Raw genomic sequence first — 26,747 nt, 5'->3', positions numbered from 1 at the left:
AGTCGTAAAGATGACTGATGACGTAAAATCAAAGTGGATGGAGATCGCGCTAGAGGAAGCTAACAATTCTCTGCGTGCTGGAGAAGTCCCAGTCGGTTGTATTTTTATTTATGAAAACGAAATCATTGCCACGGGCAGTAATACCGTAAATGAAACTCACAACGCAACTCGTCATGCTGAGATGAATTGTATTGACCAGGTTATTAAATTTAGTAGAGATAAAAATCTTAATTATCAAGACGTTTTTAAGAGTGTGGAGGTCGTGGTTACTGTCGAGCCCTGCATTATGTGCGCGGCGGCTCTTCATCAGTTACAGATAGCAAGTATCACTTATGGTTGTGCTAATGACAGATTCGGAGGGTGTAAAAGCGTGTTGGAAGTGGCTCCGATTTATGAGTCAAAGGTCGATGTTATTGGAGGCGTTAGAGCTGAGGAAGCGATGAATTTACTTAAGCAATTTTACAAAGGCACTAATCCGAATGCTCCGGAGAGTAAACAGAAACATAATAAGAGAAAAAATAAAGAGGGTATTGATTAAGACAGTAATTAATTTTTTCTTGTCAATTATATATATACAATGTTATGATAAATTTATATATAAGTGTCAATTATAACGAACTGGATGACTGAAATCCATTAGAAATAATGTGATAATAATTATTTAATAAAAGTATATAATTAAATTTTTATTTATATCGTTATTTTTTTAATTAATTTATTTTTTAACCCATAGAATTTTTTTTTAATACTCAGTTTTTTGAAAATTATCAAGAAGTATTTAAAAAAAAATTTATAAAATCAAAAAGTACAAACGTCAGATAAAAAACGCAATTTTTAATTTTTAAATTTACCGCCAATTATTTTTTAAAATCAAAATCAAAACGCAATGGCTGCAAACTAATGAAAAATTTAATTAATAGCCAGCTAATATAGTTAGGAATTTGATTTAATCATTCATTGACTCATATAATGACATAATCAAAATTACCGCTTAAAAGAAATGGCAATTTGAATTTTTTCATCGAAAATATCAATGCGTAATGATAATTATCCAATTGACTTACAATTATCCTGCTGTACACTTTTCATTTTTTTTAGAACGTACAGTAATTATAAATATTGATATCAATTAAAAAAGTTAAGTTTAATTACTCATACACTTTAATTTATATTGATATTTTAATTGAAATAATATCATGTCCAGTCGTGGCAACTCAAGTTCCAAAAGTTCTCCAGTAAAAAATGGATCGAAACCATCGACCGAAGAAGAATTACATCACAAATTATCGATAATTAAGAAGATAGAATTGATATTATTCGCTGTCATTTTAATTATTTCTCTAATACTCACACTAATCATTGGCTGCAAGTATTCTGAAATGGTGGCTTATTTATCTATCGCACAGACAATTTTAATTGGGGTGACTGCAGTTGTTTATTATAAATATACAACTTATTAAAATCACTACTCATAATCATAATTAATAGAAGAAATGACACGAAGTCCAGAGATTTGATAATTTAATTGCTGTTATTATTTATATCATTGTTCAAATTTATGAGATTACATTCATTAATTAACAATATAGACACAAATTACTGCTGCATTACTTAAAAATCATTAAATTACCATAAATTTATTCTCAATGACATTTGAAATTATTTTAGAATTTAAATTATTTAAATTCCCGCGAAAATTTATAAAATCAAAAAATACAAACGTCAGATAAAAAACGCAATTTAAAATTTTTAAATTTACCACCAATTATTTTTTAAATTCAAAATCAAAACGCAATGGCTGCAAATTAATCAAAAATTCAATTAACAGTCAGCTAATATAGTTCGGAATTCAATTTAATCATTCATCGACTCATGTAATTACATAATTAAAATTACCGCTTAAAAAAAATGGCAATTTGAATTTTTTCATCGAAAATATCAATGCGTAATGATAATAATCCAATTGTCTTACAGTTATCCTGCTGTAAATTTTTCATTTTATTAGAACGTACAGTAATTATAAATATTGACATCAATTAGAAAAGTTAAGTTTAATTACTCATTCATTTTAATTTATATTGATATTTTAATCGGAATCATATCATGTCCAGTCAAGACAGTTTGGGTTCCAAAAGCTCTGCAGTAAAAAATGGACCGAAACCATCGGCCGAAGAAGAATTATATTACAAATTAGCAAGAACTAACAAGATGATATTGATATTATTCTCTGTTATTTTCATTATTTCTCTAATACTTACACTAATTATCGGCTGCGCGTATTCTGCAATAGTGGCTTATATATCTGTCGTACAGACAATTTTGATTGGAGTGACTGTAATTGCTTATTATAAATATACTACTTATTAAAATCATTACTCACAATCATAATTAATAAAAAGAAATGACACCAAGTCCAAAGATTTGATAATTTAATTGTTCTTATTATTTATTTCATTGTTCAAATTATGAATGTGAATGTAGCAGAAAATGCACTTAAAAAATTTGAAATTAATAAGTGCATTTTTTCAAAATTTTATTTTTTTAATTATTTACTCTATTTATTTATAATTTTAAATTTGTCTGTCTGCTACATTCACACTCATTTCAAATTTATGATATTACATTTATTAATTAACAATTTAGACACAAATTACCGTTGCATTACTTAAAAAATTAATTAAAAATCATTAAATTACCATAAGTTTATTCTCAATGACATTTAAAAATAATTTCAGAATTTGAATTATTTAAATTCCCGCGTTTTTTTTAAACATGCGCGCGCATTGTTGACAGTTAATTTGGATTCATTTTTTTGTTTGTCTGAGCACAATTATTTGTTTCCACATTTGTTTAAGTACATAATTGTTAAAAATGATTAATTATTAATGACTAATTACTAATTGGTGAATACAAAATCAAAATTTAAATTATCAGCTGTTATTTTAAATATTAATTTCATAACTAAATTGTTTATTTAAATCAACAAAAATGCGAAAATTTCCCAAGTGAGTACAATTGAGTTTTTAATTAATTAATTAATTAATTTTAAGTGTAATTTTATTTAATTAATTTGCTTATTGATCAGCCCACCAACGAACGCACCACGTGCTAGCAAACCACGACCCGGTAACCTAAATTCGACCATGATGGCACCGGGATCACCAAAAGCTAAGACTATTTCTAGGAGAACTTTGATGCCTGGTGGACTGTCAACTACTATGGCATCTTCGTCATTGAATGCTACTATATGTAGTATTCCACCGGATGATAATTTTGTCACCGCCATGGCCTACGCGGATTATAATTTTTTAAACCTGGTGCAGAAGACAGTAACAATGGAAGGAAAAAAACGCGCTGATGAAATTGTCAACCAAATAGTTTCTATTCAAATGGATTATGACAAAACCTGTCTCAAATTACATGAATATGAAACGAGGATTGATGATGTCAGAGCTCTTACTGAAGGTCTAAATAAAATAGACTCCGAAATTGATAGTATTGATTGTCAACTTGGTAAACTTTTGTTTTTCTTTATGAGTGTAAATGTAACAGGACATACGACAATTTTTAAATTACATATAAAAAAATTGAATAATTAAAGTAATAAAATTTTTAAAAAATGCATGTACTGAATTTTGAATTCTCTAAACATGCATTTTTTTATTTTTATTTTATAAACATTTCAAAAGTTTTAAAAATTGGATGTCCGCTAACTTTTCCATCATTTTTTCTTTAATTGTTTCTTTACTTGATCATTTATTTACGTATTTAAATGTTTTTAGATGCTAATTATGACAATGCGATGGGACATTTGAATCGAATCAACTCAAAACTACAGTCGGCTAATAAATTAATTTGTAGAAATATTAAAATATATGAGAATGATGAAGAATGGGAACTTATAAAAAGTTTATTTAAAAAATCTAATGAATTATTGAATACTATCATGAGTTCCAGTGAAAAATTTGATCTTACCATTAAAATTGATAATAATTATGATGAATTTTCAAATTTAATTAATTCTGTTAGAAAACAATTAATTATGTTAGTATTTTATTAATTATTATTATAGAAATTATCCAGTACGGTCTCATTTATTTTCCACTATAGAAAATTTGAAAATTTTACTATTTTTTTTAGTGATTATTTGGTTTTCTATTGAAGAAAATAATTGAGTACTTGTACGTAATAAAAATAATAATTAATTGTTGTATTAAAATATTTTTTTCAGAGCACACGATCACCTGGAACTGCTCCAAGCGGATACGATAAGAAAAATGTCTTCGTATTTAGATTAATAATTATCTGAATACTTTAAATAATTAATTTAATTACATTTAGGAATTGAAGATGAGAATTACCGATGAGTATTTAAAAAGAAGATACAAATGTACATTACAAGTCTCTTTTATTACAATAATAATTTACATATATTTTTGTAATTAAATTTTTTTAATTGTAAATCAAATTCGACAAATAAATATTTACAAATTTATTATTAAATATAATCTGTCATGTTTTTAATTTTCTTGTCTACTTAATTATTAATATTAATTATGAACTGGTCAATTTATGGTAAAAATTAAATTCTAAATTTGAATACACTGTCCATCCCCGAATTTATCAGTTTATTTAGTTGGTCTGCACTGTAAAAACTCGGGAGTGAAATCGGATTTTATTTACGTCTGAATTAACTCCGTGACTCGGAGTTTTGGAGTCACAAATAAAACCACTCCGAATACGGAGTTTATTTTTTCAGTGGAGTGATTTTGGAATGGTCTAGTTTTTATTTAAATTTGCATTCACTCCAATTCGGAGTTTAATATTAAAATAAACTCCAGAGTAAATTTTACTCCAAGGGAATTTAATAAATAAACAGTCATCTGCTCCGTATTCACTCTGGATTTAATGCGCGTTCACTACGAAAATTTGTTACAGTGTGGACATGATTTTGAATTAATTATAAAAATATGTAGTGGGAAATTATTACAATTAAAGATGACTGACGTCCAAAGTCTCAAAATTATTAACTAAAATGACAAATCCTATTTCAGAAAAAAAAATTACTAAGATTTTAATTATAAAATCTTTGCTAGAAAAATTTCTGTACTAAAATTACTTACTACATCCCTCGCAGATTTGAATCACGGTGGAAACACCGTGGAAGTGTAAACACCGTGGTTACACGGTGGGTTTGTTCCATTTTACCACCGGGTATACACAGTGTATCCACTGTGATTACGCGGTATATCCACCGTGATTCCACGGTGGCTTGACCACTCTGTATACACGGTGTTTCCACTGTGATTACGCGGTGTATCCACCGTGATTCAAATCTGCGAGGGATACTATCGATATTTTAATTCATCATACAATTAATTATCATATTTAATTAAATTATCACAGTCTACTATAAATTTAAAATCAAAATTTTTTATTTCATCAGCGACAATTAAAAATATAACGAATTTCTATTGAAAAGATTCTTATATTTGTAATATTTGCATTTAATTACTATAAGTTTTTTTTTAATCACAAAAGCGCAGCTGAAACCCGCGCTCTATTTATTTTATTTCTTCATTAAAAAAATAATAAAATCTAGGTGTTTATTTACTGACGTTGATTTATTGGCTCAGTCACTTGATTTAATTATCAAACAAACCAGAATAATTAAAAATACCATCGCTGAGGTGTAATGACATCAAGAATATTTAAATTGACTACTGAATTAATTCTAATTACGAAGGTTTAAAAGAAGAAATACATGAAATTTTTATTTTAAAAAATACAAAAAAATCTGCCGCAACATTATTTATTTATTGAAATATATAAGTATCTGCTTTTGACGTGACAAAATATTTCACACCGAAAAACTTTAAATTATTCATAACCATCCAATATGAATAATTTCTTAATTTTTTCCGCCGTAAAGTTATCGATCACTCGTTCGCTACCGAATTTTAAGTGATATCTGCATTAATAAATTATTTATATATTAAGAAAATTATTGCCGCTAAATGTCAACGATAATTAATGCTGTCATTTTTTTAAATTTATTATTTTATTTACAGTAATAATCAAAAAATAATTAATATGCGCGATGATTCAGAGAATTAATTATGAAAGAAGAAATAGCGAAATTTTTAAATTAGAAATTTTTAATTAATGATTACAATCAATACTTCTAATTACTCCATATATTTATTAAATTTATTTTACATAATTAATAAAAAAAGTACATAAATTTTGAAAAATAAAAATGAGTGATCGTTATTTTTAATAAGACTCCAAAATTAAAATTTAAAAAACTGAACACACAAAATTTTTACACCTTTCACTTTTAAAAATAAAATAATAAATCATATATTTGTAATATAATTAAAAAAAAAGGATGCCCATATTGACATGATATTATTTGTCCATCCCCTTTTCACCCTTAAACTATTTTCAGCTCGTGGCGTCCTCTTTCAATACAATGCAAGCTCTCATCCATCCCCGGGACTGGCGCATGCCCATGACAATAATATATTTAATTTTTTTCCTAAATAATTTAAAAAATTTTACAACAATAAAAAAAACAATAAAATTACACAATAATTACACTCCATTCTTTAATTTTCCAGCCGGAAAAAATGAGCGCAAAAAAAAAATGATTAAAAAAAATTTTTTTTTTTTTCGAATCCTCGCAATTCATCAATATTATCCTTAAGGATTTTTCCGCCACGCAATTTTATTCTGCGCATGGAAAGCAATTTTACCCAATCATAAATAGGGCTATTGTGGGGGGATAGTGTATGTTGGTGCATTTCATACATCCGAGTGTAATGGTAACCAGATAGAGGCGTCGCGAGGCTATCGGCCCGGGGTTCACGTAAATATCTCTCCAAGTAACATTACACTGTAGTGCATTAGTGTCATACAATTTAAATTATTTTAAAAAAAACCAAATTACCCAATCGAAAATTAATTATTTTAAAAAATAGATAAATAAACAATTAAAAAAAAAAAAAAATGTGTACTAAGCTCAAGTGTCGGATTCGCGAGTGGATCAAATGAGGGAGCGTGTGTGACACGCGGTCGAGCGAGTGATCCGTGACGTCAGTGGTCCAATCGGTTGTCACCTGTCACCCACTAGTACCAGATCGTCTCTCGCCTTACGTCTCCCCCACCTTCAAATACTAGTATTTCTCTCTCCCTTTCTTCCTCCCTCCACCTCCTCTACCACTGCCTCCAGCTTCACTCCCACCCACCCCCAGCTTCTCTTCTGGCTCTTTCTACTGTCATACAGAGGTCGAAACTCTGGCGCCTTGTGACTTACCACCCCTTGATAAAACTCCCATTCCTCAGCTATAGAGGTGGCTAGCCCTTTATAATCTTCTTTCGTCTCTCTCGCTCATACTAAAACAAATACCATCAGTTACTCCGACTCTTTCCCTTCTTCCTCTTCTTTTCACCCCCAGCGGCAGTATCTAGTATCTAGTATCTGGTATCCAGCATCCAACAATGAGTATCCCAGTAAAGTATCCCCGGTAAACCTCTCGCTGGTCGGTAGCTCATGGATCTCTCCCTGCCCTCCCATCACCCTGATAACCCTCTCGCCCGTTTCATCCCGTGGCTCGCGACCGCAGACACAAAAACAATAACAAATCGATTTCTGGAGGGCGGTTTGGGGAAGGGGTCAACCACGGTGGCTGGGACACTGTGAGCTGTGAGCTGTAAGCCACTCTAGACTACGGTACAGGGCAGCTGGAATAGACGGGCGAATAAGAGAGCAAAGTTGGATTGGGGGTAGTCAAGAGATAATAAAAAGAGACAAAGACTTGAGAGTAAGAACACCAATAATTCTACAGGGTGGTACTGCTATTGCTATTGCTATTTCTGGTGTATCCACTTATAATCTCTTTGTCTCTTTATTTCTCTCTCTATGAGCATGTACATTTTATGCTAAAGTATGCAACTACGCGAGACACGAGTCGCCAGCCGATCTCCGACGGAATCATCCACTGGACTAGCGTTCATTGTTGTCTTTGCGGTTGTATTTATAATACTGGTTCTTGTTGTTGTACTAGATATTGTCGGACTGAGAACCGGTGTTATGATCGAGACAATACCAATCAATACCACCGAGGCTGGATCACACGCGCTATTCGGTAGCGAGATCGATAAGATATTTCTACGGACGCAGACGTGATCCTTTACGCTACGGTATTTTACACAGACTCGGTTTCTCTATTTATTTATTTGTCATAAATTAATCCATCGACACACGAGTTAAAAAAATTAATTCCCGATCTCTGATAATATTTTTTGTTCCAGATGGACTATGGGATTTGGGGTCTTCATGCCGCGAGTAGACTCTGGGGTGACCCGCGACTCGCTCGGCACCCGATCATACCACCAGGTGCACCTCAACTTTTGTCCCGCGCAGTTCTTACTCTAAGTGCACTGCAACAGCAGCAGCAATTAAGCGCCGCGATGGCCACCGAAGCTGAAGGCTCCTGTCAGGCGATAGAACTCACTGCCAAGTCTTCCAGCAGCGATGGAGCCAGAAGTGAAACCAGCACGCCGTTTGATAGAAAAAAATCTGAAGACAACGAAAGCAACATCGAAAAAGACGATGATGACTACGATGAGGTATTTTCAATCAATACATAAATTAATTAATTTATTAAGTACTTAATTTAATTTATAGAATACTGGAATTAATGACAACGAAGATCCTGGTGATGAGAGCGACACTGGTAGCACTAATAGCTCTCATCCTTCAGGAAATAATAATTTACCAAACAATTTACTGGATCCTATGTCATGTTTTGGCTTTGACAAGGTAATTTTAATGATTATAAATAATTAATTTATTGCTAATTAAATTATTTAGGATGAAACAGTGACTCCGATGTTAAATGGCTGGGTCTTGGGAGCCTACACAGCCATGCTAGGAAGATTATCTGCGGCAACAGCAGCCTTGGAAGCTATTGAAGTTCCTTCGATGCCTTCTGGAAGTGAATCTGAAAGTGATGAGTCTTCATACACTGAAAAGTAAATTGGATTTGTTGTTTATTAATACTGTCAGTAGATGTATTTATTTATTTATATATTTATAATTAAATAGATCTAGAGATAACAGTCCGGTTGCGGGAGCATACAGAGGGTATCCATGCGGATCGTGCGACGTGGTGGCCTCGACGAGACCGGCTTTGAAAAAGCACCTGCTGGACTGCCATCCGGCCTCGTCATCAGGATCCGAGGCCAGCAGCACGAGAACGTGTCCGTCCGCGGGCTGCGACTTTACGAGCAAGTCGAGGTGCGAAATGGAAACTCACGTTGCGGGTCACGTCCAGGGAATGACTTCGACGGGAAAAAAAAGGTCTCTAGCTCTTCAGCGCGTCAGGTATAGGTACTCAAAGTTCACTAGATCTTTTGAATTCCTCGTACTTGAGTCCTTTAGGTTTTAATTGTTCAATGATTGGTTTTTTTTTCGTAGGTACGAGAGAGAGGAATACAGATGCTCGCTGTGTTCGTATGCCTGCACTATTGAGAAAGCGTTTCAACGACACTTGCGTGCTCATGCGAGAGGATCCGCACCAGAGACCAGAGTCAGCTGCGCTGTTTGCGGTGCCGACAGGTCCTCGGAGGTCGATTTGAGTCGACATATGAGGAGGCATCGGGATGATAGATATTTCTGTTGCGATATTTGTGTTTTTCGGACGGTTCAATTGAAAAAAGTAAGTCATGATTTTCTGTCAAAATTGACATCAATTTATTTTTTTCAAATTTCACAAAATTTTCTTGTCGTATCTTAATTTCTGCTTTTTTTTTTTAATTTATGGTAAAAAATCAGTAAAAAATTTACTAAATTGAGTAAAAAATTGAATTGAATTTTTTCCATTTCCTGAAATTTCATACTTTTGATAAAATTTTACTTAAAAATAGGGGAGGGAGGGGAAAAACGGGGTACTTAAGGAAATACCAAATTTTCAAGGACTCAAATACACTGAATATATTTTTTTTAGTGATATTCAAAGTATAATAGAAAAAATTTTCAGTTACCGTTAAAAAAAAAAAAATCTGGATTTTAAATGACTTTGATTAAGTTAAACTTTTTTGCAAATAATTTACATAAAGAAAAGTTATATTTTCCATGATTATTGGATACAAAAGAAGAAAAATAAATTTTTAATAGTTTTTATCATAAAACAAAAGTTATTAATATTTTTCAACTGACAATTGATTTTTGAAAAAGTTTACCAAAAAAATTCAAAGTAAAGCTCAATTATATTCACAATAATGATTTTGAAATGTTTAAAAACCATTTAAAATGGTTACCCTACCCCCTTTTGCCCCCTTCCCTTACTTTAGATTTAAACTTAAATTTTTCAACGCATACTAAAAAAAATATCGACAGTTATAAAAATAGCCAGCGTCAAATAATGATTTAATGTGACCTGAAATGTTTCATTTTCACAAAAAGCTCTTCAATAAATAATAAATTACAGTTGATACAGCACCGACGAATGCACACAGGAGAAAAACCCCATTTGTGTCCCCACTGTGCGTACAGAAGTGCACGTCGCGATAATTTACGCAGCCACGTACGCCGAGTCCACAAGAAAGAAAATCTTTATTGTGACACCTTCAGTCCACGTGGGATGTTGATGAACCCCAGCTTGACACCGACAAACAACGAGGATCTACCAGCATCGACAAACCTTAAAACTCCGGCCTCACCTGCACCGTCCAATTCAGAATCGACGAACTAACGAATGCGCCGCTCGATCGCGAGTTAATAACTCGTACGAGCCAACCGTAATTACTAATTATTTATTAACTTACTTAAGTATTTAAATATTAAGGTATTGAAACGTCCTAAATACGTCAATAGGTCCAGGTTTTAAATAAAACCCAGAGATGGATCGATAAGTCATAGTCGTAATGACGGTAATTTAATTACTAATGTATAATATTTATATTAATAATGATAATAATAATATTGCAGTTTATTTAAACGTTACTGTACGTCAAGTAAGCTCATCAACGTCTGTTTGAAAGTGTTGAAAGGTACTGTGGAGTTATTATATAAATTCCTCTGATAGATAGTTAATTAATTAATCAATTATTTAGAAGTTATTGTAGGTATTATTGCATGTCCTTGTCACGTACTATCGACTTCCTGGTTATTGAATTTTTTAAAATAATTCTATTGGGTTTTTAATTAAGAGAAATTGGTCATCACGAAAATTTATTTAATTATTTATGAAAAAATTGAGAAAGTGCAGAAGGTAACTTTGGTTTTAATTATTGCATTCCCTGATTAAACAACTGAATTCGACCGAATTAAAAATTTTAATTCTGTTATATTCTGTCGAATTCTGCAAAACAGAATTTAACTGAATTGAAAATTTGAATTTGAATTAAACAGAATAAAACCGATTTAAACATTTCAAATTCGTTTTAATTCAGTTCAATTCGGATTCAAAACCAGAAATTGGAGAATTTTTTTCGTTTTAATTTGGACAAATTCTGTTTTTCCTGCCGAATTAGACAGAATTCATTTTTAAGTTAGGTACCGAATTAACAGAATTTATCTGAATTAAATAGAATTAAAAATTTAATTCTGTTTAATTCGATCGAATTCAGTTGTTTAATCAGGGTTGAAATTGAAAATTGTAAGAGTTGAAGTTTTTATGTTAGTAATTTTTTTGAAAAAAATTTTCAATAGTTTTTGGTCAAAGGTAACAGAGAAAAATTGAACTTATGAAGAAAAAAATATGATCCCGTTTATTTTGGGCTGAAAAAAATCTTAAGTGAATTTTTTCAAATTTTTTTTGGCGGATAGTTTAAAGTTATTTGGGTTCGTAGTAAATTTGAAAATGATGAATTTTTTGGAAAACGAGAAAAATTTTTCATTCATAAATTTTAGAAAAAATAAAAAAAATTTTATGATATGACCCATAGTAAAAACTGCTTTTGCATAGTAGCAGAATTTTTAAATTTAAGTTTTCAAATAAATTTTAATTACTTCGCTTTTTATTAAAAGTAAATTTTTAAAATAAATTGACTGTAAGATTTTAAAAATGAATATTTGATTGCTTAAATGAATTTTTTTTTACGACGAGATGATAATTTGAACCAGAGTTACAGAATTCGGAAGCTCATAAATAATAAATTAAAAATTTTTTGATGACAGTAAGAATAATAAAATCCGTAATTATAAAGTGAGATTTAGTAAATATTGTATGGTGCTAGATGTCTCATTAGACTGGCGGTTAGAAAGACTGAAAGAGTCCAAGGCCTGAATAAAATAATTGGCCAACGTGATAGAAAAATGACTACATGGCAACTAAGACTGTTCTGTTGTGCCAGTCAGAATCCTCAGCTAATTGCATAAGAATAAGACTAAATTAATAAATTACTTACTTATTTTACTTATATTATTATTTAAATCGTAAATTTAAAATTTGTGATTGGCAATTCAAAGACTGATGATATTCAGAGGATTCTGTCTTTAGGGATCGGTGCTACGTGTTTAATTATTTACTTTAATATGTAATTTATTTTTAAATTTATTAATTGAAGGCACTTGAAAAAAATTCACTGTAAAAAATTAGCGGAGTAAATGCGGAGCAGATGACTATTTATTTATTTAATTTCCTCAGAGTGAAATTTACTCCAAAGGGGAGTTCATTTTAATTTTAAAACTCTGAATCGAGTGAATGTAGATTGGAATAAATTTCAAATTATTACGAAATCACTCGGTTGAAAAAATAAACTCCCAATTTACTCCGCTTGCGGAGTGATTTTTTTAAAACTCCAGAACTTGAAGAGGAACCGGAAGTGAATTTGAATTGAAATAAAATCCGTAATCACTCCGAATTTATTACAGTGTAGTGCTGGTTATGTCGCCTATTTGTCTTAAAAACTATAAATAATCTGTAATATATTTATACTTTTTTTCCTTTTTTGATATACATTGTATTTAAATTGATACTTTATATTTATAAATGAATTTTAAAATAATTAATTAATATGTGATGGTAATAATTAACATGCATACAAATTAGTGGCATGTTAATTTATCGAGTTTAGTCAACAATTTTTATACAATCATTTACAATGCGTACTGACAAAAATATAATAAACATTTTTGTCCGCATTATATTTATATATATTATAAATATTATAATAGTAAATACTAAGTCATACGTATGTTTAAATGATGTTCATTAAAAAATGTATTTATTTTTTATTTTGAAAGTTTAGTGATGCTATTGAATGAGTACTTGCTTCAATTGGTTTCAAAATCTAAGTTGGGGGGGGGGAGGTTAAATTTGAAATTTAATGAAATATCGACTGCGCATCTGTCGATATTTGGAATTTGAAAAATAATTCATTTTATTTAATAAATATAGAGATTTGAAATTTTCTGAAGGAAATTTTTTGAATAGTGCGAGAGGCAAAATGGGCCGCCAAAATGGCGATTTTTTAAATTACTCATTATTATTAGTTGCCATTTAATTATTTTTTATTAATATACTCCGATTTAAAAAAATAATTTAATTATTGAGGAAAAAATTTTGAGTCGCCTCTTTTACCCCTTTCTAAATTTTGTTTTACAGAATTTCAAGTGGTCTATTACTCATTTTTTTAAATAGAACTCTATTGAGACCGAAAAAAAATTATTCAATAGCTGATTAATTAAGAATTTGAAATTTATATTTAATTACTGGAGGTATATATTTGTTTAATAGCATTCTATATTTAATTTACTTTAATTTTACCATAAACTAAAGAAATTTGTCAATTTTACGCGCCAATATTTAAAAATAAAATTTTAAAACGTTTTTAGTATTAAAAAAAAAACTAAATTACACTTCACAAAAATTTGAATTAAATTAATTGTTATTAAAAAAAAATATGTCTTTTAACTGTTGAATTTTTGCTTAGATAATAAGTGTCCTGATGTATACCAAACACTATACATGATATATTCTATATTAATGTTTCTTAGACTAAGATATGATAATAATTAAAACAAAATAAACAAAAAAAAAGCTCGAGTGTTTAAATAAATTAAATACAGTGCCAATTTTTTTTGAATACTTGAGTAAAACTGCACTCGAGCGACTCATGACTTCTCGATACTTTTTGAAAGCAGACGATTGAGTTCTCAATAAAAAAAAATTTTAAATGGATAAAGTATCGATAAGTCGCGAATGAACTTCTTATAAATTAAATACAATCTAAATGTGATAATATATTTGCTATTAAAATCTTATATTATATTATATTATATTATATTATTATATATATTAATGAACGCATTTATTACAGATATTGAAAGTCGTTAAAAGAAATTTAAGTATACAGTTAATTAACGATATAAGATAAATGAACAGAGCCTCTATTATTTAAAATAAATAAATTTTATTAAATTTATTTTTAAAATACAAGACGTACAAATTTTAAAATTTACTTTTATTATTATTTATTATTTAATTAGCTCTGTTCATTCTTCGTCCGTACAGTTTAACGTTAAACTAAATCTAATCTACTCATATATATATATTATATATATATAATAAAAAATATTTATTTCAATAAATGAATATTAATTAAGAATATGTACTTATAAACTAAAGTAATTGTAAATGTATGTGGGTCAGATATGAATTTATATACAGAAAAAAAAATATTTCTTGGTTCAAAAAATTGTTTCTCGTCCCAAGAAAATTTTTCTGTTTAGTTCATGATGCAAAAAATTTCTTGAGTCAAGTAAAAATTTTTTGTGTCAAGAAATTCTTTTTTTTGTGTATTAGGAGAGACCGGGGCCGGTCTCCCTAAGCCGCTAATTATTTTTTAGCTTTTGAATACCGGGGACAAATTTTTTTGATTTATCTCGAATGAATTCATCATAATTTTCCCATAATTTGAGAAAACAAAAATTTTTTAGTGGCTCGACGGACCTCCTCCAAAAAATGATAAAAATTTTCTTGTGGCTTTTCTCCATACTATCATTTTCTTAAATTTTTTTAGGGGCTCTGCCGTACCCCGGTCTCCTCAATATTATAACGATAATTGTCTTCCTTCAATTAATTGTCATAATTAATTTTGAAAAATTTTATTGCACTTTTAATTAAAAAAGTTCATGCACATGAAATTATTTATTTATTATATTTATTGTAATTTATATTCAAATAGTATATATATATGTATATTTATATATATATATAAATTATTCAGTGGATCGTTATCGCAGAATATGCGACTGCATGTATGCTTCCAAATATGTATACGAAAAAAGAACAAAACCGTCTTAAAAAAAAAAAGTAATAATAATAATAATTATTATAATGTCTAATTGTGATTTATATCAATTACTCTCTTTGTTAAATTTTTTTTAATTAATTTATTATGATATTAAGATATTTAATTAATTATGATATTTATCAAGTTGAGTAATTGATGATAGTGTAATTGATGATTTGTATAGCCGAAGTCACTATTTGACTTTAGGGCATAATAAAAAATTTCATTCAAAAATATATAAAAGTTTATTATTTATTTTTTTCCAATTAAAAAATTTTCCGTGTGTGAGTAAATTCTGAATCACTTGTCAGATTTTTTTTTTTAGCCGCGAACCGCGACAGCAGGATGGCGAACTTTCTAAGGGTTTCTCTCGTGATTGATCCGTTATTTTTCGATTGTTTAACATGCTACGAAAATTGAATGTAATTGAGGTAAAGAGAATTTTCTGGGAAGTAATTAGAGTTTTAAAGAGAGTTAGGTTATTTACCTGCTAAGTCAATTATCTAAGGTAAGAGAAATAATTATCTGGTACCTGAATAATTAAAGGATAGTTAGACGAAAAACATCCTTAGATTTTTTAATTATTTACATTTTTTAATTTTTTTTTGAATTCAAATCTTTCGTTGGTTACACGATTTTTGAGTTTGCTATTGATCCAAAATTTTAAAAAATAGTTTGTTTTGAATTACTGCGACAGAAGATTTTTTTTAATGTGATATTCACGGGAATATATATATGTATTGCGACAAATATCCGTAGAAGAACGGAAAAAAAATATATAATTGGAAATTTTTTATCAGTTTACCCCAGCTTCTGTACTAGGAAAAATAATTTGCAATTACAAGTAAATATATTATCAAGAAAATATTTATATAATTAAATAGATATATATTTACAATTAGCTAAAATAAATCTATACTTAATTAAATAAATGCAATTACTTGATTCTGAATTTTTTTTTTCAGTATTCCCGCGATTCTGTGCCTCGGACTCTCATTTCAAGGCAACTCTGACCACAATTTTTAATTTATAATTTCACTACCTAATTATTTACATTGAAATCCAGTCTCTAATTTATTTATTTATTTTTTTTTGTATGAAGACACTATTAAAAAATTTTTAATAACAAATTTGAAAATTGAATTTTGAATTTGAAAAAAAATCTCGGATATTTAGTCTGTAGTATGAATCATATTCACTTCTAATTGCATTAATTAACAGATTTAAATTACCCAACAAAATAAAAAAAACTAAATTTGCCTTTATAATTAATGATCATTACCGGAAGTAAACTTTTATTTTTCCACTGTCTATCGTGGGAAATTTGATAACTTATTCGTCGCTTCGACTTTAATTGTCTCGATAATTTAATTTCATATAATAAATATATTCCTACCCGCACATATATATACAGATACATTTCATACATGACTCATATCTCTTCTTCAAACTAATTTATTATTTTTTATTTTATAAATTATACTTTTATCTAAATGAAAAAGTCATTCAATCTACTTCATAACTTTCGTGCCATTCATCATAAAATATTAACGCAATCATAAATAAATGAATCATAAAAAATCTATGAAGAACCACAGCTCTGTTTGTTTTTAAAATTCAAATTTATTTACGCGCTATTTCTTTTTTTTTAAATTTATTTATTTATTTGTTTAAAAATTTACTTACAGCTCTCACTATATTTATAAAACATCCTTATACACAAATATATATACATATATATATTTATATACCTATAGTTTGATTGCAGAAGCGGGAGAAGTTGAGTGGGGATGAGTTTAAAAGTTAGGAGGGGATTTGAAAGAGAAAGAGGAAAAGTTAGTCGCATATGTGTGGGCGAAGCTGCTCAATCATAACTTTAAAACATCAGTTATATTTTACACTCCAAGTTATAAATATTTTCAAAAAAATTAATTTCCTATTTCATTTCACTCCAATTTTAAAAATTAATTTTCCTAATATGCCGCCGCCATTTTTTGAATATTTAAAAAATCTAAACCATCTGTTGCGTGGAAGATTTTAAGTTTTTTTTTAAAATGTCAGTTGACGTGAAAGCATGAAAGTTTTGTTATCGTACCTAGTGATTTTTAAATAAGAAATATATATATATATATATGTGTATATATAAGCTGTGTGTTTTTAAATGACTATCTCACATTTAAACTCGGGTAATTGGAGCAACCAATGATTACAAGTTATTTTTAAATGACTTTTGATTAAAATTGATAACAAATTTTTTTTATCAACCCTTCAGATAATTTTCCGTTACCGCGAAGGAAAACGAAATAGATGTTTAGTAATTACGTAAAATGGAGTATTTTGTAAATAAATATGTACGGCGATGTACAATAGCGATATTTGACATACGATACTACTGTGAGTCATACTAATGTAAGATATTTATGGGTTCTTTTGTATGTTATAAATGCACGAGGTCATGGTATGAAAACGCACGTGACGAACGTTGGACATTTAAAAAAAAAAAAAAGTAACTTGGGTATAAAGTTTGAATTTTTAAAATAATTGTCATTGTTGATGACGTTTATTATTTTAATTACTTGTTATTATTGTTATTGTTTATTATTGGAGTAATAGAAAGGCTGAGTAAGCAAAAATAATAATGGAGGTTAAACCAGTTCCTAAGCCGCGTTCGATCATACCAGAACGTCCTGTACCAGCTCCGAGAAATATCGGTCTCAATAAATCGGTGAATCAGTCGACGAGATCACTGAGTCCTAGTGAATCATCCAGTCAGTCGGAGATGAGCGACGACCGCAGAAGCACCGAATCGCGAAGTAGTTTGACGGAAAAAAATTTGTTCAAAAATTTGGGATCCTCCTCTCGGCAGTTGAAAGATGAAATTTCGGAGAAGATGACAGTAAAAGGCAAAGCGATGATCTCGAGTACGCGGAATGCGAGTATAAGACTTGAAAAGTCGGTGAAAAATTTGCTGACCAGAAGATTGACGAGCCAAGAGGTCGAGGAGAGCAAAAAAAATGAAGATGATGTTGATCGATGCGTGTCAATGCCGGCTTGCGATGACATTTTCAAGTCGATATCATTTTACAGTCCGTTGGGGTCCAATTTGAAGAGCATGAAAAATGAACAAGACTTGACTGAAACTCGATACAGTCCACCACCGCCAGTTTATCCACCGCCTCCGCTTCCTGATGAATCCATCTATGACGAGCTTCAATCCGTCACTTCCGGTAGTAGATATGGAACAATGTCATCCAGTGTTTCTGATCGACTTGGAGACTTTCCTGATGCCATTAGTTTGCTGACGTTTGCGCAAACCAAAAGTGACTCGGAATCGAATCAAAGTTTGAATTTGTCTGACGCTAACTCTGGTAGTCAGAGCCAAGACATTTCCAAGAGACTGTCACGCTCGGACTCTTGGACTTTTTATGACTCTGCGGATAAAAGTGATAAGCACGAAACTGATGGGTTAGAAACGATAGCTTCAAGTGCTGAAGAAGAAGAACCTATTCGTGAACGAGTCGCTGATTCTTCAAACAGTGCCATGTCTGTTAGAAATTCTCTGTATGAAAATTGGAGCTTGTGGAAGGCTGATACTGATAATGAAAGTAAAAGTGAACCAGGCTGTCCTCCGAGGCACAATAAATCTCTGTTGTTTGAATTTGATCCCTTTGCTAAGCCAGAGGAAAATACTTACGGTAATTACGAGAACAATGACATGATGCTTTTGGAAGCTTTGTTAGCAACTAGCGAGTCTCCGACAAGTGCTGGCAGTATTACAGATCTTCATGAACGGGACGAAGATACTGGAGAAGAAGACGTTGAAGAACCCAGTAGTCCTGCTCAGATTTCTTCACCACCAGCTCCTCCAAGACGGTACGACTCCCTTCCGAAAAATGAGTACGACGAAGTCGAACTCGTCGAAGCCCCAGAGAAAGTGGTGGGTAAAAATCCAGCGTTGCTGCCGAAGCTAGTTCATCTTGCCAGGAGAAAACAACCGGCCGTACCACCGAGAAAGTCTTCCGTGAAAGTTTTAGATGAATCTGTAGCCGAAGAACCCGGGGCTCAAAATAAAGTGGAAAATAATCAGGTGTCCAAGCCCGCTGAGGAGAGAAAGAAGACGATGATGCAGAAATTGAAGCAACTGAGACACGACTCCACGGCCCATGTGCGACCCAACGTAATGAATTTTATGAAAAACACAAAATTACTTCGAACGCGCGACCAGGTGAAAAAAGTTTCCAGTGTTACCACAATGGAGCGGCCTAGTTCTGACGCTCAGATAATTCCCGTTTGCCATCGGGGAATAGTTTATCGCTCGGGAGTAGGAATTGAGCGGGCAAAAGATCTAGTCCAACGTGCGGCAGTCCTGTCTGACCAAAAAATAAGCTTTTACGTCGACAAAAGTATGAGCACACTGAAAGAAGTTATCAATCTTGATGCTGTGCTGAGTGTTCATCTTCTCCAAGATGTCAAGTACGTACAATTGCCTACTTAATTACTAATTATTGTCTATTGACGGCAGTAAATAACGCAAATAAATATCATGACAAATAGCTTCAGCAATCGGCCATAGTCCATTATCATTTATTTGTTTTATTATTTTTTACCCAGAACTGTAGACGGAGAAACGGTCCACTGCATCGCCGTCAGCTGCAAAGGCAGACCGAGTGTTCATGTTTTTTACGCAAAAGGAATAACTGAGCGGAGAATATGGGCGCAGAGAATTCTTGAAGCACTTACTCCTGTTTTTCCGGCTAAATACTCTGCGGAATTAACTCGCGCTGGCTGGGCTTATCTAAAAGTTATTTTTATTTTTAATCTTTATATCACAAATATTTTTTTCCTTGTTAATTCATATGATACCAATTCAAATCTTTATATCCGGAGTTAATAAAATATTAACTCTGTAACTTGATACACTTTTCAAACCGTAGATTAACAGGCCTCTAGTTTCAAATTTAATTTATGAAGATTAGACGAGATTAAACTTAAACTACACTGAGAAAAAATAACTTTTGTAAAAACAATATTTTTTTGAGTAGTAAATTAATTATTTATTTTATATTCAAGTGGAAGAATAATTTTGACAGAAGAAAATCGAAATTTATTCCCGAGTCAAAAAACGAATTCGGATTTGTCTCAAAGTTCTCAATGAGGTTTTTTAGGATCAATATAGAAATCCGAAGATTGAACACAGATTAGAGCCTCAAAATACTCAAAACATGAAGGAATAATTTTATCCGCATTTGAATCTCAAAAGTCTCATTCTCTTTTTTGATCTAAAATTTTCAAAATTCGAAACATAACTTTTAATTCATTGAGGATTTTGAGGTCTTAATTATAATTTAAAATCGATAAATTATTTGCATTTACACCTCATAGTTCGGCTGCCCAATTTCGAAACACAGTAATATAAAAATAAAATTTTTGAAATATGCATCCAATCATGTTCACAAGATTTCACTGGAACTAAAAATACTAAAAAATCGATTTTTAAAAATTTGTCACTTACTGTGTTTTGAAATTGGGCAGCCGAGTTCTCATTGAGGATTTTCAGTACATGAAAAGAAATTTTCCTTAAAAATTACCGTTAAATTCACTGTAATCGTGGGACGAATATGACCTAATCATTTATCGATAAGTGAGACAATTTTTAACTTTTTTTCAACAAATTTTACCGTAGTCTACTGTAAATTTTAGTCGGTTTTCAGTAAATTTTATAAAGTCTATCAAAAAATAAATACATTTTTTCGTAATTTTTATTTCAAAAATGATAATAAATAAAATCGCCGCATTATGTCCCACGTTTACAGTGAATTTAACGGTAATTTTTAAAGAAAATTTCTTTCCATGTACTAAAGTAGAATTACTTTCTGGGCGGCAAATAAAACATCAAAGGAATTGAGGCTTTTGAGGACTAAACAAGAATTTGTTTTTTGACTCGGGTTTACAGAACTCCAAAAAAAATACAGATCAGAAGATTTCTTCTCTTAAGAAAATAATTTTTAATGAAATCTTGAAATCTTAGGGCTAAAAATTTTTCAAATTCAAAATTTCCAATAGCATAATTTTTTGTAAGAAAGTCCACTGTTTCTAAAAGTTATTTTTCTGTCAGTGTAAAGATAAAATAAAGATAATTTGTTATCTAATAAAATAAATATATTTTTAGGAAGGAGTTACTGGCTCTTGGTTTTCGGCATGGGTTCTATTGCAGCAGAGAACTTTAATTTATACAAAATCTCTGGACATTGTTGAATTTGAACAACTGGACCTGCGCAAAGCGCGATGTATTTGTAAGTTTTTCATATTTACATATAAAATAGTTTGTGAGGAAAAATAACAATAAATTTTTATGTTATTTTTTAATCAACTAAAACATCTGGTGATTAAAATGATAAAGAAGTAGATGCTACGTAATAGTTTTAATGAATCATTGGACGATGTGCTGCAGTTAATGATAACTCTTTCGCAACAGCATAAGAATAACATAAACTATCGTAGCAGTTTTGTCGGTGCCGGATGTCGTTATATTCTCAACTTATAACTTACAATATATAATATTAAACATTTATATACATATATATGTATATATTTATGTGTGCGCTTATGTTACGATACTGAATATCAAACAAAACAGCCAGCCTCAGACACAACTATTTTTTCTACCATTGTTCAAGTCACGTTTTCTTCATGAATTTTTTTACTGGCTAAGCGAAATTATTATTTTTAGTTGACGGAGGCATTTCAAATTTGTTTGCTTTATTTGCAGTGATAAGAGAACAAGAAGGACCGATTGAAGGGGCTGAAAATATTCAGATTGTTGTCATTGATGCGGGTCATGGAGCGTTACATTTAGCAGCTCCAGGTACTCGTGAAGCATCGGCTTGGAGGCATGCGCTCCATCAAGCTGCTACTAGTTGTGGTGCTGGGTTAGATGAACAGCAACTCACTCAAGATGATGTTCCAGTTATACTTGATAAATGCATCAATTTTATTTATGCACATGGTAATTTATTGATACGAAATTTTTTTCTTTGATAAATTTTTGGTTGTCTTCTGGTGCAGTCGTATTAGAAATTTTTAAATTTAATTTTTTAATTGATGAGAGTGATGCTGAGTTTACAAATAATTTATTTAAAGTATCGAATGGCTCGAAAAAAATTGTAAAATTTTTGTCAGTCAAATTTGACAGCGAAAAATTTAACAACTGAACTCACGTGGATTTTTTTTTACAGTTTAGAGAAAAAATATTTTTTGTAAAAGCAAAAAAAAAAATTTGTTCGTTTTTTAGTGGGAGAGAATAATTTAAATTTTTACTCAAGAGGAGAAGGAAAATTTTACGGAAATTTTTTGATACATTTTTTTGGCGGGAAAAAGACGATAATTGACGTTCTCATTTAAATGAATAAGAGAAATATTGAGTAAAATTTTTTATCAGTCTTAAAACTTTTGTCTCTTGGTTTAAAATTTTAATTTTTTTGGTTGAAGAAGAGGTTCAAAAAAATTTCAAGTGATGGCTTAGTCTCACTTGACTACTTTGGCATTCCAACGTCAAATTAGACGACCTAAAGTATAAATAACTAAAAAAATATAAATTTTTATGACACAAAGACAGCATCTGCGTCATTACGAAATTCATAAAAAATGTATAAATATATTTAGTACACTAAACAGGTCGCTAGTTATATTAATAATTACATATTTACGGTTGATCAATTTAACATAAAATATTTTTTAACAAAAGCTGAATGACAAAACCGTTTCCCGGATATTATTTTGCACGCACGATAAATCAAATACCCACGCAGTTACACGTGTCAGTCAATAGAATAAATAACAAAATATTTTTTACTAAACGCTTAAATAAAAGTAAAAGTAAAATTAAAATTAAAATTACTATCTACCGTTTGTTCGTAGATAAGATAAAAAATATATGATAAATTATTTAGTAATATTTGTCGTCGGTTTTCATATAAAAATGAAATCTGATAAAGTGATTAAATTAAATAAAATATATTTGTAGGAATAATGTCCGAAGGAATATACAGAAAAGGAGGATCGAGCAGCGCCGTCGTAAGATTATTGGAGGCGTTCAGAAGAGATGCGTGGGCGACCCAAATCACCCGGGGTTCTTATTCCGAGCATGACGTCGCAACAGTATTGAGAAGATTTCTTCGCGACTTACCCGAGCCACTTATTCCACCTTCTGTACACAATGATCTTTGCCGCGCATCTGGTAGGATAATTTGATTTTTTTATCACCCATTAAACTGTTTATCAAATATACATATATACATATATTTTATATATTACTGACCTATTTTTTACTTGTACTGACTACTTAACTAATGAATTCAATAAGTTAATGAGCGAACGTTGAACTCAAGCATGCAAACCCATTCAGCCGCTTCCAAGTCTGTTCTTTATAATTTATATAATAAAAATAATATGTATACATATATATATAGACATATATATGCTTATATTGACAAGTAAAAGCTTAAAGATTTTTTTTTCTCGTATTGTTAAGCTGGAGGTCGACTGGATATGATTCATCTTATATCTCTGAGAAGAAACTTACGCATATATTTTTTACCTTTTGTAAAAAATTCATTTGAATAATTATTTTTGTACTTTGGACTCAATTATTTATTTTATAATAAAAATAATAATAATAATAATAATGCTGATGATAATTGAAATTAATAATTAATATTTTTTATTGCAGACGTTGAAGATGATGAAGATCGCGCTAAAAAATACCGCGAAATTTTGATGCCTGTGCTAAATGAAGTGTCAACAAAAACACTGAGACGTATATTGGCACATTTGCATTGTTTGAGTCAGCAGAGCTCGCGGAATTTGATGACAGTGGAGAATATTTCCGCGGTATGGGGACCGACGTTAATGCACGCGGGAAGCAAAAGTGCTGAGGACTGGAACCGAGCTGAGACCACTGTCGTTGGAGACTTGATCCGACTGTACCCGAAATTGTACCAGTTGTCGGCCGATGACTTGGCCAAGGAAGCAAAAATTCTTGAGGTCTTAGAGAGACATGTTGCCAATAATGGGCTGAGAGGGGCTCCGTCAGGCGACTTGAAAATTTGGATTTACTTGTTTACCAAAGATGGAGAGTGCGTCAATGTCACGGTAATTTCATTGGGTTTTTTGTGGGAGTAAATATTTAGTGGGATGTTAATTTTTTTTTTTTTTTTAATGGAATAGATTGGGCCGCAAAAGAGCGCAGCTGACGTATGCAGAGAGCTGTCGGAAAAAGCTAAAGTACCAGCACATGAATTGTGTCTGCAAGAGTGTACTCTGGGGGGTGTCCTTGAACGTCCGTTGCATCATGCAGAGAAAGTATTGGAGGCTGTTGCAAGATGGGGGTACTGGGATCCAGAAGATCGGAAAGACAATATTCTTATCTTGAAGAAAGACCGTCTCTACAGAGATATCGTACCTCGGGTAATTACCAGCTCACTTTTATTGCGTATTAATATATTTTGTTATTTGTTTTGAGGATGTAGTTGATGGTGAAAAATAATACGTATGTAAATGGGTACTGGGTAATTTAATGAGTAATGGAGTAAACCGTGTGAATGCTGAGCGGGTTCACGGTCGCGGGGAAGTGCAAATGAGTTTTAAATTCTCGGTTACGAGTCATGAATAAAATAAAACGGGCAACTGGGAACCAGTATAGATCAGATTGTAAGGGTTACAGTGAAAGGAGTGTTGAGCGATGTAAACAGGATGTAGCTTAATTGGACTTGACCGTGTAACTCGCTGACGCTCAATGTACGAGGGAGTACGCCATTAATTTATTACACTCAATTATTTTATTTTTATTTGTGTTTTAGTTTTTGTGAATTTACAAGTATTTCTTCTTTGTATCGGAAGTCACTGGAACTTTAGAGTTTTTCAATCAGATAAATTGGGGAAAATGAATTTTAAATAAAATTGAGAAAATCTTCCGGGGAATTTAATAACTGATATGATTTTAGGAAAAAAAATTGTTAAATTAATTTCGATAAATTCAAAAAAAATTTTTATAAAAAAACACAAGTGGAGAACAGAAAACGTTTATATTATGTAGAGTTATTCCGAATAGGAAAAAAAAATACGGGCCTCTTCATGAAAATTCATAGACTACCTCACGATCCTCCCTTATTCTCCCTGCGCTGACACGGCGTCAACTTAAATAAAAAATTTTTCTATGGGTTTTCTTTACGGGAGAAGGGGGCAAAATGGATCCCTTAAAATTTTCAAAACTTCAAAAAATATGGGTGCAAAGTGGGTCCCTCAAAATTTTCTATACCTCAATAAATTCAATATCAAATCAGAAATTTTTTTAAGGGCCCACTTTGCCCCTAATTTTCAATTTTTCAATTTTAATGGACGCAGCATAATGAAGTGAAAATATCAAGGGTCTAAAAAGAAGTAAGCGCGTAAAAAAAATTAATGGGCCCACTTTGCCCCCTCTCCCCTATATTTTCTATGTATTTTCTTAGACGGTAAAAAGTTTTGATATTCTATAGATAGAGCTAGAGTTATTCCCAACAGAAAAATAATTAGTGAGCTACTTCTCAGCATAATAAAGTTACGTTGTATCAAATAGAATAAATATTTAAATTTATCTGATAATTATTTTCACAGATAAAACCACCAATGACAATATCAGGAGAGCTAAAATTCGCAGATACTAAATCCAAGAGTTTCAAAACATATTTATTTGAATTCAGCCAAGCAAAATTGTGCTACTACAAAGACAAAGCATGTGCAATTAAAATAAACGAGTGGAAAATAGAAGACATGATATGGTATCTAGGGCACGAGTCCAAAAGGAATCCACAGTCCGGGTAAGAAAACTCGCAGTTTAAATTCCAGTTAAATAATTCTTTATTACAACTAAAAGTAAACATTTATTCCAGGTGGTCTATTACGTTCCTCCTTAAGAATAAAAAACCTACAAGGTATTTTTTACTCTCTACTATACATATATTTATCAATAGACCAAATAAATAAGACAGCCTACAGCTCTAAATATATATAATTATTCTAGATGCAAAGACAGTCCATTCTTCGGTAATATTTTAGCAGGCGCATCAGTGGTCGATCAGTACCGCTGGCTCGCAGCGATGCTCTTTGGCGAACACCAGCTAAATCTCCTGCCCTCAGCAATAAACTTAATGGATCCTTAATACGACAGTAAATTTATACAAAACTAATTAAACATAAACTATAATCCGATCCATTGACAATTAAGTACATTAACAATTTTTCATATTCACCATTTTCTATTTTTTACCCAAAAGTGTGACGTAAACTTTATACCTCAACGTAATTTTATAAATTAAGTAAATTTTTAAATTAAATTGTCTGTGATTGGCAAAATATTTTCGTAAAGTATTATACATATAAATATATACGTAGATCTATATTCT

The 26,747-nt window shown here is 30.9% G+C and overlaps 5 protein-coding genes across 7 annotated transcripts in view; all 5 read left to right on the top strand.

Moving 5' to 3' along the window:
• Window positions 1-10: 10 nt before the first annotated feature.
• On the top strand, window positions 11-647 carry LOC130672702 (tRNA-specific adenosine deaminase 2). Its single transcript, XM_057477384.1, has one exon. It carries the CDS (start codon window positions 11-13, stop codon window positions 536-538), a length of 528 nt encoding a protein of 175 aa, XP_057333367.1. The 3' UTR covers window positions 539-647.
• A 2,150-nt stretch (window positions 648-2,797) lies between these two features.
• The window catches only part of LOC130672681 (serine/threonine-protein phosphatase 4 regulatory subunit 1-like), a 107,867-nt gene continuing 83,917 nt past the window's right edge, over window positions 2,798-26,747 (top strand). The window contains exon 1 of the mRNA XM_057477356.1: window positions 2,798-2,804. The gene's annotated coding sequence lies outside the window, so the exon portion shown is untranslated. The remainder of the gene's footprint in view (window positions 2,805-26,747) is intronic.
• On the top strand, window positions 2,813-4,493 carry LOC130672689 (uncharacterized). The gene is made up of 4 exons (XM_057477371.1): window positions 2,813-3,005; window positions 3,086-3,513; window positions 3,783-4,044; window positions 4,232-4,493. Exons 1-4 carry the CDS (start codon window positions 2,989-2,991, stop codon window positions 4,296-4,298), a joined length of 774 nt encoding a protein of 257 aa, XP_057333354.1. The 5' UTR covers window positions 2,813-2,988; the 3' UTR covers window positions 4,299-4,493.
• Window positions 6,828-15,487, top strand: LOC130672686 (zinc finger protein 250-like). Of its 3 annotated transcripts, none has more exons than XM_057477366.1 (7): window positions 6,828-6,871; window positions 8,317-8,634; window positions 8,693-8,827; window positions 8,879-9,039; window positions 9,113-9,397; window positions 9,485-9,725; window positions 10,497-15,487. In XM_057477366.1, exons 2-7 carry the CDS (start codon window positions 8,317-8,319, stop codon window positions 10,758-10,760), a joined length of 1,404 nt encoding a protein of 467 aa, XP_057333349.1. In that variant the 5' UTR covers window positions 6,828-6,871; the 3' UTR covers window positions 10,761-15,487. The 3 variants fall into 3 exon arrangements, with proteins under 3 accessions (XP_057333349.1, XP_057333350.1, XP_057333348.1); XM_057477367.1 differs by lacking the exon at window positions 6,828-6,871 and adding an exon at window positions 6,879-8,205 and having other exon boundaries at window positions 9,113-9,391; XM_057477365.1 differs by lacking the exon at window positions 6,828-6,871 and adding an exon at window positions 6,880-8,205.
• On the top strand, window positions 17,151-26,701 carry LOC130672680 (arf-GAP with Rho-GAP domain, ANK repeat and PH domain-containing protein 1). Its single transcript, XM_057477352.1, has 10 exons — window positions 17,151-19,779; window positions 19,918-20,107; window positions 21,476-21,599; window positions 22,076-22,312; window positions 23,330-23,542; window positions 24,035-24,456; window positions 24,532-24,771; window positions 25,960-26,162; window positions 26,235-26,276; window positions 26,366-26,701. Exons 1-10 carry the CDS (start codon window positions 17,945-17,947, stop codon window positions 26,502-26,504), a joined length of 3,645 nt encoding a protein of 1,214 aa, XP_057333335.1. The 5' UTR covers window positions 17,151-17,944; the 3' UTR covers window positions 26,505-26,701.

This window comes from Microplitis mediator, chromosome 8 (genome assembly GCF_029852145.1).
Source record: "Microplitis mediator isolate UGA2020A chromosome 8, iyMicMedi2.1, whole genome shotgun sequence".
NCBI classification, from domain to species: domain Eukaryota; kingdom Metazoa; phylum Arthropoda; class Insecta; order Hymenoptera; family Braconidae; genus Microplitis; species Microplitis mediator.
The sequence above is the reverse complement of the archived record's forward strand: the minus strand, read 5'-3'. Positions and strand labels throughout refer to the sequence as shown.